At 28.2% G+C, this 17312-nt stretch overlaps 2 protein-coding genes across 2 annotated transcripts; both read left to right on the plus strand.

Moving 5' to 3' along the window:
• The first annotated feature begins 549 nt into the window (after nt 1–549).
• Nucleotides 550–3196, plus strand: LOC114179179 (transmembrane 9 superfamily member 11). The gene is made up of 2 exons (XM_028065418.2): nt 550–719; nt 922–3196. Exons 1-2 carry the CDS (start codon nt 698–700, stop codon nt 2919–2921), a joined length of 2022 nt encoding a protein of 673 aa, XP_027921219.1. The 5' UTR covers nt 550–697; the 3' UTR covers nt 2922–3196.
• Nucleotides 3197–6999: 3803 nt separating this feature from the next.
• LOC114178664 (uncharacterized) lies at nt 7000–8121 on the plus strand. The gene has a single exon (XM_028064701.2). The coding sequence runs from the start codon at nt 7105–7107 to the stop codon at nt 7648–7650; it is 546 nt and encodes a 181-aa protein (XP_027920502.2). The 5' UTR covers nt 7000–7104; the 3' UTR covers nt 7651–8121.
• The last annotated feature ends 9191 nt before the right edge of the window (nt 8122–17312 follow it).

Genomic DNA, 17312 nt, shown 5'->3' on the forward strand with positions numbered 1-17312 from the left:
GTAAAAATATATTCGTTACGATGTTAGATCAATGTTTTAATAAGTTGGTTGACTCTGTTAAATTATTTAAATGTTGGAAAATTCTTTTTCTGAATGTATTAAGTGCATGAGAGATGAGGAAATTTCTAAATACTGGCACGTCAGAATAGAAATGAAATGCTAACAACGTCTGCTATGACATAAATTTAATAAGCCCTATTTTTCATTTAGTTTACCGAACTTCTAATTTCATAATTTAATTATAAAAATAATATATTAATTCGTCGTAATAAATAATACTAATAGCAGTGTTTTTAATTCTGACTTTTGGAATGTATATAACTCAAGCTTTTATTCTGATAGAATAAACCATACGTTATGGCAATAATAGTAACAAGGCAATTAATAATGCGTAAAAAAAATGTAATTTAATAAAAGATATATCTTTTTTATTCTTTAATCACGGTTGTTGATTATTATTTGTATAAAAAATAAAACATAAACAAATAGACAAAAGGGTAATATAGTAATTGAAGGCATGATTCTCATGAAAATGAGATTGAGAACAGTGAAAGAGAAGCAGTGAGAGGGAGAAGAAGGGAAAGGAAGCATATAAATTTGCAGTCCCCGGGTTCAACGCCCTCATTTCACCGTTTCGCGTGTTAATTTTTCTTTCTTTCCATAAATTTTAGATTCCTCAAACTCAATTTCCACGCAGATGTTCTTCCCTCTGCCCTCTGGTGAGTGAAATTCACGGGCATTTCAATGGCTTCTTCCTTTATATATACCTGCATTTCGTCTTTTAAGTCGTGCCATGTTGTATTTTAAGTGCCATCTCTTTCATCTGCATTCGCTCAGAACTGAGTGCCTTGTTAGAGCTTTTCTTTCCTTTTTTTACTTTTCATTTTGTTTTGTTAATGTTTACCTATATGGATCTTTCAGATCTGATGAAAAACCGTCCAAAAATGGAGTCTTGTCGTGGATTTAGAATGTGGGCATTCGTTTTGATGTGTTTAATGTTTCAATCGGGAAATGGGTTTTACCTCCCGGGTAGTTACCCTCACAAGTATGGCATTGGGGATGAGTTGTGGGTGAAGGTGAATTCTCTGACTTCAATTGACACAGAAATGCCATTTAGTTATTACAGTCTACCTTTCTGCAAGCCCGAGGGTGGTGTGAAGGACAGTGCTGAGAATCTGGGTGAACTCCTTGTGGGGGATCGGATCGAGAACTCGCCCTACAGGTTTAAGATGTACAGCAATGAGTCTGAGATATTTTTGTGTCAACTGGAAAAGCTCTCTGGTGATCAGTTTAAGATCTTGAAGAAGAGGATTGATGAAATGTATCAGGTTAATCTGTTACTTGATAATTTGCCTGCCATTAGGTTTACCAAGAAGGAGGACTACTTGTTGAGGTGGACTGGGTACCCTGTCGGTATCAAGATTCAGGATGTGTATTATCTGTTCAACCATCTGAGGTTTAATGTTCTTGTCCATAAGTACGAGGAGACCAATGTGGCACGTGTTATGGGGACCGGTGATGCGGCTGAATTGATCCCCACGATTGGTAAGGAGGGATCTGACAAGCCTGGTTACATGGTGGTTGGGTTTGAGGTGATACCTTGTAGTATTCTGCACAATGCTGATTCGGTTAAAGGGATGAAAATGTATAACAAATACCCCTCACCGATCAAATGTGACCCCTCCACGGTGGCGATGCCAATGAGGGAGGGGCAGCCGGTTACGTTTTCATATGAGGTCACCTTTGAGGAGAGTGATATCAAGTGGCCTTCTAGATGGGACGCATACTTGAAAATGGAGGGTGCCAAAGTTCACTGGTTCTCGATCCTGAATTCGCTTATGGTGATCACTTTTCTTGCTGGTATTGTTCTTGTTATCTTCCTGAGGACTGTTAGGAGGGATCTGACCCGGTATGAGGAGCTTGATAAGGAGGCACAGGCACAGATGAACGAGGAGTTATCTGGTTGGAAGCTTGTTGTGGGGGATGTTTTCCGCGCACCAACAAATTCTGCTTTGTTGTGTATACTGGTTGGGGATGGAGTTCAGATTCTGGGGATGGCTGTTGTGACAATTCTTTTTGCTGCACTTGGATTCATGTCACCAGCATCTCGTGGAACACTCATCACAGGTATGCTGTTTTTCTACATGATACTTGGTGTAGCTGCTGGTTATGTTGCAGTTCGGCTATGGAGGACGATGGGGTGTGGTGATAAAAAGGGATGGATTTCAGTGGCATGGAAGGCTGCTTGTTTCTTCCCCGGTATTGCCTTTTTTATCCTGACAACCTTAAACTTCCTATTATGGGGAAGCCACAGCACAGGAGCCATTCCATTTTCACTGTTTGTTATTCTGATTTTGCTCTGGTTCTGCATTTCTGTTCCCCTTACTCTTATTGGTGGCCTCTTTGGAGCAAGGGCACCGCACGCTGAGTATCCAGTTCGAACCAACCAAATCCCTCGAGAAATTCCCAAGCAGAAATATCCATCATGGCTCATGGTTCTCGGCGCTGGCACCCTTCCCTTCGGTACCTTGTTCATCGAGCTCTTCTTCATCATGTCCAGTATTTGGATGGGTCGTGTTTACTATGTCTTTGGATTTCTCTTAATTGTTTTGATTCTTCTTGTGGTGGTGTGTGCTGAGGTTTCTCTAGTTCTAACCTACATGCACCTGTGTGTGGAGGACTGGAGATGGTGGTGGAAATCATTTTTTGCCTCTGGTTCAGTTGCCATATACATCTTTTTGTACTCCATAAACTACCTTGTATTTGACCTCAAGAATCTCAATGGGCCAGTTTCTGCAACTCTTTACTTGGGATATTCCTTATTCATGGTTCTTGCAATCATGTTGGCTACAGGCACAGTTGGATTCCTTTCCTCCTTCTGGTTCGTCTATTACTTGTTCTCTTCAGTCAAGTTGGATTGAAGAGTCTTCTTCACAGTAAAAAAATGAGATCTCCCAAACAACAGTTTTTTAACAGGAAGATACTTCTGAGATGTTCAATTTTATGTTACTTTACTTCTGTTTGTTTTACTAGGGAACATAGCAAAATTTCATAATAATTTTCCAGTTTTGCTTTATTCATTGTTAGATATAATATCATTGTACGATAAATTGGAATTCTGAAGTTTATACACTGTATGCCTTTGCAGTAGAGGAATATAACTGATAAACGGATCATCTTGACCATCATGCAAAAATTATATTTTCATTCATTCATTCATACGATTAGTTTTCATTTTACTCATCTTTTGTACTGTTAATATAGATATGTTAGGTTTCTTCAATTGAGTATAGGAACTCGAATGAGTATGAACATACCTTTTTTATCCTCGTTCTCATTCTCGTCCTTTTCCAGGTTTTTAAATAAAATGTTCATATTAGACATCATTATGATCATTGGCATCTCAGCTAGACTGACATTACAAGAATATATATCATTTGTCATCATAAGAAAATATCATTAAAAACAGAAAGAAAGATACAACATAATTTTTTTACTTACTAAACTACTTATAATTTTTTTATTTTATATATATATATATATATATATATATATATATATATATATTTAATTCTTTATCTCTTCTAATTGTTTGACTTATTCTATATTAACAAAATTCATTATATCTCCAAAACAATTTTCCTCATATCACAACTTTGATTACATATTTTTTTCTTATGTTTAAATAGTATGTTATCAATTTGGGTGTATAAATACATTTTAGGTATCACATGCGATCATTTTTCCACATTTAAGGTTTTCATCACTTAAGTACTTCATTAATTAAGTAATTTATAAATTAAAACTTATCTTCTCTATTCTTTTTATCCTTAATTTTGTTTTGTTTGAAAAACTTTTGTTTTGTTAAAACAATTTTCATTATCTTTCAATTGTTCACTTACTTTGATATTTGGAAAGTTTTCTTATATCTTTAAAGTATTTTTCATCTTATTATACCCTTGACTATATATTTTCTTCTCTTATGCGATTTTATTCAATGGTGTATTAAATTTTTTATTTTTTTAAAAATTTTATTTGTTATTTATTTTTATTGTGTAGAATATTATTTTGATAATTTTTTATATAATTATTTTTATTTTCTAATTCATTTTTATAAGTGTAACTTGCATAAAAATATTTTGTTTACTATAATATAATAATTTAATATTAGTCATAAATTTTATTTACTCTATATCTCACTATAATTTATATAAAGAAAGTAAAGAAAGTTTGAAATATTTTTAAACTTGAATATTTATTTTTCATAAGTTTTTTAGAAATATTTTTTAACTTTGTTTTATTAATGTTTACAAATTAATAGATGTAATGTTGTGTTGTGAGACAATGATAACTTGCAACCTAAACCTTTCTTTACGTAGTGTGGTCTTGGGAGACAATACATGGCTCCTTATGCAAAAGCGTCACTCAACATATCCTACCTCCATTACTATAGTAGTTATGTAATTATATGTAGTTATTGATGGATCTTGACGAATAATTTGAGGAAGACCAAATAATATACTCAAAATTTATATATTTATTTATTGTCATTAATATAATAAAAACTAATGCATAATCTAGTAGAATTGTAAGTACAAAAAAAAAATTGTAATTACAAGAGAAATCACACATTAAATATTCAAGAAGTTACACTTTGAATATTCTTACATTTTAAGATGTTTTTCTATATCATGTTCTAAAGAATAAATACAAAACTATGTAATTATTCTTTTAACCTCAAGAAATGACTCATTTGATTGAACAAATAAATTATTAGAATCATGTTTCCTATATGTAAAGAGGTTGAATATATTATTTTCAAAAACAAATCTATTCTTTTATTTTTCACCAACATATTTATTTTTTTTAGTTTAAGATTAAAAAATAATTTAGCATAATCAAATCAAATCAAAAATTTAAAGACACAATTACTAAAAGAAAATTTTATGATAATTAAATCACAATTAAAAATCAATTATGAAAAAACACTATACATTTTTTTCTTTTATATTCATAAAAAAGGAATATTCAAAGGCTCGTGAGATTAAAAAGACGATGCTAACTATTAAATTATTAAACTAATATTTTACTATCAAATGAGATAAAATAAAGTTACTCTTATTCTTTAAGAATGAAAGAGAACAAATGAAGAAATGAGAGTAAAAATAATAAATATATATCTAACTTGCTTTTTTCTTTATAAACAAAAAATAAAATAAAAGATACATGTAAGAATAAAAAATGAGTAAAATATGTGATAAACTCAAAAGACAATTAAAATAAAACAAAAAATATCTTAATAAATATTTTTATTCTTTATTAGATTATTTTGTGTTTTTTTCTTTATTAACATGTGTTAAAAAAAATAAAAACATATCTAATTTAATTTCCATTAATTCTTAATATATACACTACATATGATTTAAAATTAAAAAAAAAACTAATTTTCAAATATAAAAATATAATAATTTTAAAAAATTAAAAAAACTTGGGAGGGGGTGTCATGGGCCCCTCTAGTCCATAAGAAGATTGTCATTTCATATACTCACTCCTGGTTGGTTTAAGCAAATTCTTAGATACTTTATATGTTGATCTACCATCTCACGTGATCGCATTGTGAAGGGACGACTGAAATATTTGACAAGTATAAAACAAATTTAAGAATAAAATATTTTTATTTATTTATAAATCAATTTATGTTAAAATACATCATAATTTTATTTAAAAAATAATTTTCAAACATTTATTGTGATGAAAAATTATCTATTATATTATCTCATTCTTATGTTAAAATGACTGTAATTACAAGCTTTTATAAATTGATCAAATTACGTGTGCCTTCTATATAATAATAATAAATATTATTATTATTATAAAGAAAACATTTAATGCAAATAAATACAAATTGATCAAATTACGTGTGCCTTCTATATAATAATAATAAATATTATTATTATTATTATTATAAAGAAAACATTTAATGCAAATAAATACAAAAATAGTAACCGATTATATCTATACATCCGTTAGCATTTCTTTAGATGTTAAAAAATAGACTGTGAAAGGATGACTAAGCAAATTTATTACGATCTTTACCTTATTGTACGTTTTAAATACTATTAAGTTATATTGACGGGTTATATTTTTTTATATATTTTTTTATATATGAGTTACAGGTTATTTGATATTGTGATTTTATATATTTATATAACATTATTTATTTATATATATATATATAATATTTAATACTTTTTTTTAAATTTTAAGATAATAAATTATAAATTTTATTTTTATATAATTTAATTTTGTTTATTATATTTAATATAAAATCTTGAGTCACACTTATATCACGTAATACAAACTTAAAATTCAGAAATTAAAGTATTTTCGATAGTAAAGTTAATTCATTAAATCTGTTTATATTAGAATATTTACTTTTTAATTTTTAATGATGTCATTTCATGTAATTGTTAACATGATTAAATAATTTACTTTTTAATGGTGTCATTTCATTTAAGTGTTAATATGATTAAATAATTTATACTAAATGTTCATATAAAGGTTATCTATCTGAAAAAAAAAAACCAATATAGCTAACCGTTGTCCTCTTAAGAAATTATGAAGATTTTTTTCGTTGAGAATCGTGTTAAAATATTAAAAAGAAAATCACATAATTTCTTTTTATTTTTAAAAAGTCATTAAGACATGATTTCACAAAAAGAATAAAAAGTAAAAATCAACTTAGAGCAGAAGTTATAGAAACTGACACCTGTAAACACTACAGATATTTATGTACGTGAAGGATCGGGATCACGTGAAAGTTAAAAAGCGGTTTCCTACCTGAACCGCTTACGCATCCATCTTTCAAAAAAGTTGCTGACACGTGTCCAAAAGAAGGGTGATCAAGCGATTAAATGGCGGTTCAATCCGGCACACGCGATTCATAAAATAATTCAAAATCTCAACCCCGACTGTTCTATAAATAACCATTTCTGCCCCTTCCATTTCCACCTTCAACTGTAAAATGAAGAAGAAAATTTCAAGAAAAATTTCTCGTATTCTCTCTCTGACGCTATAATCGTGTTTCGTTTTCTCTCTAGAGAAATGGGAACAGCTATCCTTCGTTCCCACGATTGCCTCCAAGGTCGATTTCTCCCTAATGAAGCCTTCGCCATCGCCACGTCACGTGTGGCGTCGCCAAGAAACTCTAACCCTAATCACAACCATGCATTCGCCGCCTCCGCCAATCAGATACGCCGCCGGAAGCGGAGTCCGGTCTTTGATGGAGATCGCCGTCGATCCTCCGACCGATCGACGGAGAGTTCTCCGTCCCCGGCGAACCTCGTCATGGGACAAGTTAAGATCCTGAAGCGTGGCGAGAAATTGAGCCTGCTGAGCAATCATACCGAGGTTAGATCGAAGAGGGAGATGGGCCTGGATTTGTTACTAGGCTCCACGGTCCGATTGGGGCCGGATCCTTTAACCGTGAAGAAGCAGATTAGGGTTTCGGATCCGAACAACGGCGTGTACGCGGGGTCGGCGTTCGTTTCGTCGCCGCATCCGAGTTCCGTTCCGGTGCCGGAATTTTTAGGGCGCAACGGCGCGGCCACCAGTGATTTGCGGCGGTTGCTGCGACTCGATTTGGAATGATTAGTTTGATGATTTCTGTGTTTGCTTAATATTTGTCTTCTACTTTGGAATGATTAGTGTTGGTGTATGATGATTGCCCGTATGGTCTCTGACGCGCTTCCTTTATTTTTTCAAGAGGATAGCCGCAGGGTTCGGGCACGTGAAGAAGAAGCGGAGAAAGCAACGCGTGAAGGTGGTAGGAAGGAGATTTGTGCTACAGCTTCTGAAAGGGGTTAGTTAGTTAGGTAGTGTCGACGTTAGTTTCAGCTCTGTTAAAGGTAAAAGGGGGGTGGGTAGAAGAAGTGAGAATGTTGGTTTCATATGTGATAATCCTGAATATGTAGTTGATAGGGGTTTCGTTTGATAGAAGCAAGTTTGATGTTTGTTCTGTGTTCGTTTGTGTTTTTAGGGGGTGTTTGTGTAATGCTCTTATTATGGTACTCATACAGTAGCTGTGAAACTTATATTAGTAATGAAACGAAGTTCCTAGTATTAGTGTGTCTTTTTTCTCTTGTGGTTCGTGGAATTGGACATTTGATTGAAAACATTTATGCCCCTTTTTTATTTGATTTGATTGTTTCAGTGCAGATCAGTGCTGTGAAGTGGCGTCAAGGAAACTCAGGGTGAAGTGCTCTTTGTTATGTTACATGTTTTTGATTTCATGGGGGAGTTTATTGAGTCTAACTGGGGTGGTGATTTTTGGGATAACAGTAAGATCTTTTTTATGTTTTTATTATGTGCTGATTTTATTTCTCAAACACGCATTTTAAGTTTAGTAAGCTGAAGGGGAAAATACTGTACTTTTTGTTGTTTATGTTGTTAAATCTTCAGGAAAAGCTAACAAAATGCTTGAACACAGTGCCGAAAACCTTTGGGTTGTTCTCCCCCATTTTGTCAAAGTAGCGAAAATTTGTTTGCTTTCATTTGTAGGTGTCTTGAGGTATAATTGTCAGTTTGATCTTGAGCTTCTAACAAAATGCTTGAACACAGTGCCGAAAACCTTTGGGTTGTTCTCCCCCATTTTGTCAAAGTATAATTGTCAGTTTGATCTTGAGCTTCTGCACCACTACATCTCACAAATCATAATTGAAGTTCAATTGGTTCTCCCACTTAACAGAGGGAGACTTCAAAGTCTCGGTTAATGAGCTATCAAGGGGGTTGGTGACCTATGTAAATGTTCAATAATTTTCTAAACTAAGTTACTCGCGAGTTGAAGTGATGAGCCAATCAAATGAAGTTTTATTTTTCTTTGTCAACTTTAATTGACTATATTTGATTAGGCTAAAACCACTTTGCTCGTTCAATTTCATGTTGGTATTTGAAACTCAAACTTGTGATTCCTGCCTTTGCACTGAATTCTGCATACTTTTTGCGATTTATGAAGGTAAGTCAGCGACTAATTCACTGTATTGTTTTAAGAATTTACAGTTCATTGCTTATATGTTGTTCATTTGTTAACTTGCGCTGTCTGAAGGATAATTGCAACATTGGAAATATTTACCTTTTGGCTGTAGAGAGAGTATTATTACTACTCTGTTGATGGTGCTATTATTACTCAACGCTGATAGTTGTGTGTTCATACAGATATATTTATTTCTAGATCTGAAAACAAACTGTTAAAGATGAATGTAAGCAAATTCTTCTCTCATTTTCTTGCAAATTTTCGTTCCTATCTTTTGATTAAATTAACATAAGCAATCTAGAAGCCTCACAATCTGCAAAAAAAAATCATCCCATCTAGAGCCTTCTACCCATGATACCAAGATAAAAACACTGCCAAACCAACCCTTTTCCCTGATTCGTAATCATATACATGCTTTCATCTTGCACACTATCAAATCACGGGGATTTCTCTTTTGTATCTCATATTTTGTTCTTAGACTCATAAATACGAAAATTCCATTCTTTAAAAAAAATTGAATTATATAATGTTAAAACCATAAAAAAAAAACTTTTAAATTAAATTTGATTTTTTTTTTTACTTTTAGATTATGTAAATTGAAAACTTGCTTTATTTTCAAATTGTGTAAATGAATTGTATAACTTCAAAATAATTTTTCCATTAATTTTTTTAATTATACAATTCAAAGTTTATTTTTTATTTTTGAATTATGTATTTTTTTCTTTTAATTCTATAATGTGCAGTTCAAAGTTATTTCTATGAAATGAAAGCTTTTAATTTACAAGAACCAAAAACATATTTTCTATAATCTGATCTAGATTTCATAATTGAAAATCACATTTTGACTTTTGATTATATAATTTGAAAATTTCTAGTAAATTATTTAATTCAAAAACTATTTCTAAATTACATAATAATAGATCTTTAATGCCTTTTTCTCGAGTTCATTTATAACACAAATATATAAATAAGAATAGCATTAATGCTGCAACAGGGAGTTAGTGAGGGTGCATATATAAAGTATAGGATGCATAAATAAATGGTCCAAATCAGATAAAACAATTACTTTGTTTACCCTATCATTTTCTTCTTACTTCTTATCACTTTTCTTTTTTCGATACATAATTTATTTATTTTATTTTTACGTAAATCAATCACCTCCTTTTATGTCCAAACATTTTTTTTATTTTTCAAGGTGAGGTGAAATTTGATTGGGTGCAGGAAGGCTTTAGCCTTAAGATTTGATCATCAAGTGTAGAATCCGAGAGTCACTCTGGTGGATAAGTACAATAAATTGCTTTTGGCACTTCCATAATTGTTTTCTCCATTACACTGCAAGAGTATATATGACCTTTAAAATTATTATATTTTAATATTAATTTATTTAAAAATTTGGACTATCCATTCTAGACTCAACTTATAGAAATGTATTCAAGAATATCCATTTTTAAATTAATTTGTACTATTTCTGATGAGATTTATTATTTTGGAATAGTGTTACATCTGAAGAAATCTATCCCAAAAGTTTCTTTGTAAAATTAAACTTTTTTTCTTGAGAAAGCATTAATAAAAAAGAAAAATAAAATAAAATAAAATTATTTAGAAAAGAATAATGAAACTAAGGAAAAAATTTAATGTATTTATTATTTATTATTAATATTTTTATTTTTAGTAATATTATTTAATTATTTACAATAAAAAAGTATACAATTATTAATAAATATTAATATCATAATTAATCCTATTTTTGCATATAAGGCAAATATAAATACATAATTGATTATAATTTTAATATAATTAATTATATTACTAGTATTTATGATATCATATATCATAACATATTATGAATTTATTTTCTGTACAAAATTTTTATTATCTGTGAAGAAAGTTGAAAGTTTATTTTTCATGTTTTTAAGCATATATATATATATATATATATATAGTTTTTCTTTAAAATCTTTATTTACTTTCTTCTTACTTTCCTTTGCAGATACAAAACACATCTAAATTTTTTTTTTTTTTACATGGCGGGTCGGGTCTAATGGAGTTAGAGGTAACTGCTGAACAAGACAGAGAGGCACATGGCAGGTATCAGTCATAAATGTTCAAGAAATATTCATGTTTAATGATTTAGTGAGTTAACTCAACATAGTTCACTTTTTAGTGAACTAAAAATATTCAAACTTGGTCTGATCTACTACGGGTTGATGAGTTAAACGAATTAGCTCATGGGTTCACTTAATTAAAAGAATATATAATTTTTTATTTATTTTTTACTCAAAAATAAATTATAATTTTAATTAAAATTTAAATAAACTGTAATATAATTCAAATAAAAACCAAAATAAAAAAATATAAATTATTGATGTGTTGGCTAAAAAAATAACCTAACATGACCCAAGTGTAAAGTCCAACTTAATAAAAAACACTTGTGTGTTTATTTATGGGTTGGTGAGCTAACCTGGCTCACCATGGGTTCAATCCGGATGAGTCGAATTCTAAACGAGCCGGGTCAAAATAAACCCATATTGAAATTTGTAAAAAATTTCAACCTAACCCGACCCGAACCGGTGGTGAGCCGGGTTGGCTTACGGCTTCTAACCTATTTTGACAACTCTAAAAAATAATAATTAAAACTTAATTTTATATTATAAGTTTTATAATATACTAGAGAATATATTTTTTCTAAGACTCTAATGTGTAGTCTGGAAAACACACCTCAACAATAATTTTCAGATAAAATAAGAATTTTGAAAAGTCATTTTTTATTTTACCCATAACAAAAAAGCATAAAAATTATGGAAGTACCAAGAAACAATTTCACAAGGATTAACAACTACTAAATTATCCCTCTCCTCTCTTTATGTTATAGTTTGTCCAGATTATTTTAAATTGGTTGATATCAATTATACAACGGGAAAATACGTATTATTCGAGAGTAATATTATATTTGTTCGTATTAATATTTTATAATATTTTATAATTATACTATTATATATATATATATATATATATATTAATTAGTATAATTATGAAAATGAAAGTAGTTTTTATTTTTTTTAAATTTTCTAAAACTTGAATATTTTAATAATATTTTAGTTTTTAAATTTTAATAATATTACAAAAACTATTTTAGTATATTTTGAAAACTATATATTATATTTATTTTGTCATATAATATGAGATCTAACAATACAGATTTGTTTTTATTGCAACTAATAAGGTGATAATAAAATACTAATATAAGAGGTTCGGCTTCTTCTGAATGGATTAAGATTAAAATAAGACTCATGTTATATCATCTTAATATCTTAGTTTTGGTTTGAACCAATAAAAATGTCATTTTAATAAATGAACAGACAGTAGGTAATCCTATTAAATAATGACATTGACATTCGTGCAATGGAAAATATGGTAGTTGCTCAATTGTTAGGTCCCGCGACTCAGAATTTGGAAAATGACCATGTTCTCATTTTCTTTGATAGGAGATATTCAACTCATGTATTTTTTATTAGCGTCTGAGACTGAAAGAGACTAACTAAATCTAAACAAAAAATAAAATAAAATTATTTTATTAATATTTTAATTTTGATTGATAATGAGCATGAATACAAAATTTGGCAATCAAAACTTGCCCCAGAAAATAATTATATATTGTTGAAAGATGTGAGATTCTTAGCAACCCATTTATTAGCAAAAGTATAATGTTCGATTTAGGGTGGAGAAAGAAATTTAAATTTTTAAAAGTTCATTTTAATGGGTTTGTATCAAATTCAAATTATATTTAACGTTTAATCATTTAATTATATATAAATTGAATATTAATTAAATTTTTGAATTTTGAAAATAAAAAACAAGATGAGTTTTATTTAGTAGTTCCAGTTATAAAATATTTAGTTCTTAAACTTAAATATGACGAAATTGAATTAAGCCATACACACTTAAACTTGAATTTAAATCATGTAAGTTTAAGTCAAGTAGATCGCACATTAAATCATACATCATGTCAAAATCAAATTTGGTTTGGTCAAACTTAGATTTTGTTGAATCAAGCCAAACTTAAAAATTAGGTTAGGTTAGGCTGGACTTAATTTCAAATTAAGTCATGTCTAAGATAAGTTAAGTTAAGCCCAACTTAAGTCTATTTTTATCAAGTTGAGACTAAGTCACGTTGGTTAGACTGGACCTATTTAGGTTGGGTTACGTGGTACTTAGGTGATGCTGAGTCGAATTAAATTCATTTTAAGTTGGATAGAATTGATTCATCTTATATTGAGTTAGTATTAGTTAATGTCAAATCAAATTAGGCCAAGTTGATAGAACTCAAGTTGAGTTGAGATATAAACAAAGTTAAGCTAGATCAAAGTTTCCCATGTTGAATTGTGTGGGCTTTAATATAACTTGAGTTAGATCAAGTTGAACTAAGGTCAAATTGAGTCAATGGGTCAAGCAAACTCAAGTCTATGTTAAGTTTAATTAAATTAGTTCATATAAAGTGAAAAGTTTCATGTCAAACTAAATAAAATTAAGAAATCAAACTAAATTGAATCAAGTCATATTATTGTAATTTTTAAGGTCTCAATTAAAAAGAAAAAAAATCAATCTCAAATTAATTCTTTAATTATTTAATCTTTTGTAAAAATTTTAAATGTTTAACACAATTATTTTTATTATTGATTTTTCTATTAATTTAAACTTTTTTATATTTAACTTTTAACAACATTAAAATATAATTATTTAATTATTTTTAAATTTTTATCCGTGAACATTAAATAAAATATTAAATATACATATAATATTTATGATATTTTCACTTTTTAAATAAAATAAAATTTATGTTAATAATACATTTATTTATGTAATTTTATAGAATTCAATATATATTAATTATTCACTTATTTTATAATACTCGTCACCAAATTTTTTTAAAAATCGATTGTGTAATTAAATAAATTTATAGATAAAAAGAACAACAATTAATTACTTCTCTTTAACTTATTAACATCTACATCAATTATATAAAATAAAATTATACGAAACACACGGTCTCTGTTTCTCTCAAATCCTTTCCATCTTCATCCCCAAATTTAATCATTTTCTTTTTTGGATCGTTTTTGTGGTTAGGAATGTCGGCACCACAACCCCAAGTTGTAACCCAAGAAAAGTCAGAAGATGTGACCTTGAGAATTAAAATTAGAGTTGTGCAACTATTCACAGCTTTTAAGATGCACAATAATTCATAATTCGATTAAAGTGAATCACTTTCTCAAGGAAAAGATAAGATCACATATCTATAGAATGATATGATGATCAAACTTCGCTTTGAAACGATGGTGGATTAATTTTATACCTGTATACTAAGAATAATACAAATATGTATCTTTCTATTGGAGACTACAAAAGTCGAATTAAAGCAGTTTTTAAAGTTAACCTAATTCATAAACAAAGAGATTATGAAAAAGGAAAAATAGTTAAAAGAAATTATTCTTTCTTAATATTTTTATTTTTTATTATGAATGTTTCGCTCTCAAAAAATATTCATGTAAACTTTAATATGAAAACTTATCTGATTTACTTTCTTTGATCATTAATTTAATATTTAATAAATTTTGATATTCTTTAATTTGATATTTATTAAAACAAATTGTGTTTATTGAATATTGAATATTTTTTATTTTTTATTGAATTTTTGTCATTTATTGAGATATTAAATAAGTAATCAATAATGTAATAATATGAGTTAACTTAAAAAGAAATATAGGGAATGGTAAATACTCAATTGTAACACTTCAAATACTTAACATGTCTATAAAATTTGATAGAAACTCGATTCAAAATACCTAAATCTTTTATAAACTTAACTCTGAATCAAATGTTAATTTTATAGTTTGTAAAGAGATAGTTTTGTTTGAATAAGCATCTCAAGTAATTGAAATTTAAAACTGCTGTTTAAAATATAAATTTACCATATTTAATATAAATAAATATTCATATTTAAAGTTTTTCTAGTTTCTTCGTTGACTCCCAAGTCAAGTCTTTTAACTTATTCATATTTAATATAAAAAAAATACTCGTCATCGATGATTGTACTATTCTCTTTGTTTTACTACAGTTTTTAAAACTTTAAAATATTTCTACAACACCCAAAATTTTCCCGATTAAAAATTATTTTCTTAAATAATTATAATTACACATTCTGCAAGTTTCAGCATTTACTAAACTATATTAAAACATTTTGTACAATTATATAAAAATTTCTAATTATTTTTAAATTCACAACAACATCTCGTATCGTAATATTTTTCAAAAAAATAAAAAAATTAATCTAACATTTGTACTCTGTTAATAAAGATGACGTTCGTTTATTTATATTTTTTTATTCCGAAGTCAACTCTTTACCTTGTGTATACTTAATATAAAGGGTTAAATATGTTTTTAGTCCCTTAACTTTTAGTGAATTTTGGAATTAGTCCATTTTGAAACTTTGAACCAATTTAGTCCTTTATCTTCTGAAATACGTGGATTTAGTCCTTTTAATCAAATTTTGTTAAGTTTATTTGAGATTTCAAGCGTATTTCACAATAGTATTTGACTTAAAATTAGAGCAAAAATGTGTCAAACAGTATAAACAACTCAAATACAATCTTAAAATACGTACGAAACATCAAATAAACCTAACAAAATTTGATTAAAAGGACTAAATCCACGTATTTCGAAAGATGAAGGACTAAATTGGTCCAAAGTTTCAAAATGGACTAATTCCAAAATTCACTGAAAGTTAAGGGACCAAAAACATATTTAACCCTAATATAAATAAATACTCATAGTCAATAATAAAATTTGTAGCATTCTCATTCTCTTATTATATTTTTTAAAATTTTAAAATATTTACACAATATGTAAAAATTTTCATTATTTAAAAATATTTAAAAATAATAGTAAATAAATAGTTACACACACACACATATATATATATATATATATATATATATATATATATATATATATGAAACTTTCAATGTTATATATAATAAACTATATTAAACTATTTTCTACAATTATATTAAATTTTGCAATTATTTTAAAACTTACAACAATACCTCATATTATAAAATTTTTATTTTTCAAAAAATTAAAGAAAATAGTCTAATATATCATACTTTATTAACAAATATGGCCTTTGTTTTTTAATTAATTTACTTCCTAATTTTTTCTCTGATTTCCAAGTCGACTCTTTACTTTGTTCATATTTAATGTAAATAAATATTAATAGTCAATATTAAAAGTGTACTATTTTCTTTGTTTTATCATATTATTTACAAATTTTTAAATATTAATTTAACATCTATATCCCTCCCAATTTATAAATACATTTTTGGAATAATAGTAAATAATTATAATTAAACATTTATGCAATTTTCAATATTATTGATGTTAGGTTTTACAGGGGGTTTCACTAGGGAGAACAACACCAATGAAATCTGAGCCTAACCACACAAGACACTGACACCACTCTCAACCCAAAACTTTAAGGCAATGAATTGATGGGCCTTGATCATATATGGTGCTCTACTTTTTCATTTCTGATCAACGTGGGACTTAGACTCACACTTGGATTTCTAACAATTGAAAATATATTATATTAATTTTTTTTAGAATTATATAAAAAATTTATTTACTTTTAAATTCACAAGTGTAGAATTCTGTGTTTCTTTTTCTTTAGTTCGGGAATTCCTTTTTCTCCTTGGCTTTTTCTTCTTTCCTTCAATGCCTTTCTTATCTTTTTACTCTTAATCCTTTTTTTTCTCCTCTCTTACTTTTTTTCTTCTTTCTTCCAACACCTTCTTTTCTTTCTTAACTTTAACTCTTTTTTCTTAAGACCAATCTCTACCTTTCCAACATTTTTTTTCAAGATCCAACTCTACCTTATGCTAATTGAAATAGTTTTAAAGATTTATTTTATTTATTTTTTATTTTTTAACTTTTCTTGCTCGTGTTTGATATCTGTCTTAGTTTGGTTAGTCGATTAAAATGAATATTTCGAAGTTGAAATTTGATAGTGCTTAACTATGTAGTTCAGATCTAAAAATTTGATTTTTTTTTTCTAATTATTGGTGGTGTTAATCGTACTTCGAACAATTTTCTAGGTAAAAGAAATTATATGCTTTTTGCATTCTGTAAATAAATTGAAAATGATTGTTAAGTTAATTTTAATAATTAAGTGATAACTCCATTGAAATTTGTTTGAAAATGTAAAATATTTAGTTTTGTATTGTTTGAT

This window comes from Vigna unguiculata, chromosome 3 (assembly GCF_037176805.1).
Source record: "Vigna unguiculata cultivar grain cowpea cultivar isolate G323 ecotype 2 chromosome 3, ASM3717680v1, whole genome shotgun sequence".
Lineage (NCBI taxonomy): Eukaryota > Viridiplantae > Streptophyta > Magnoliopsida > Fabales > Fabaceae > Vigna > Vigna unguiculata.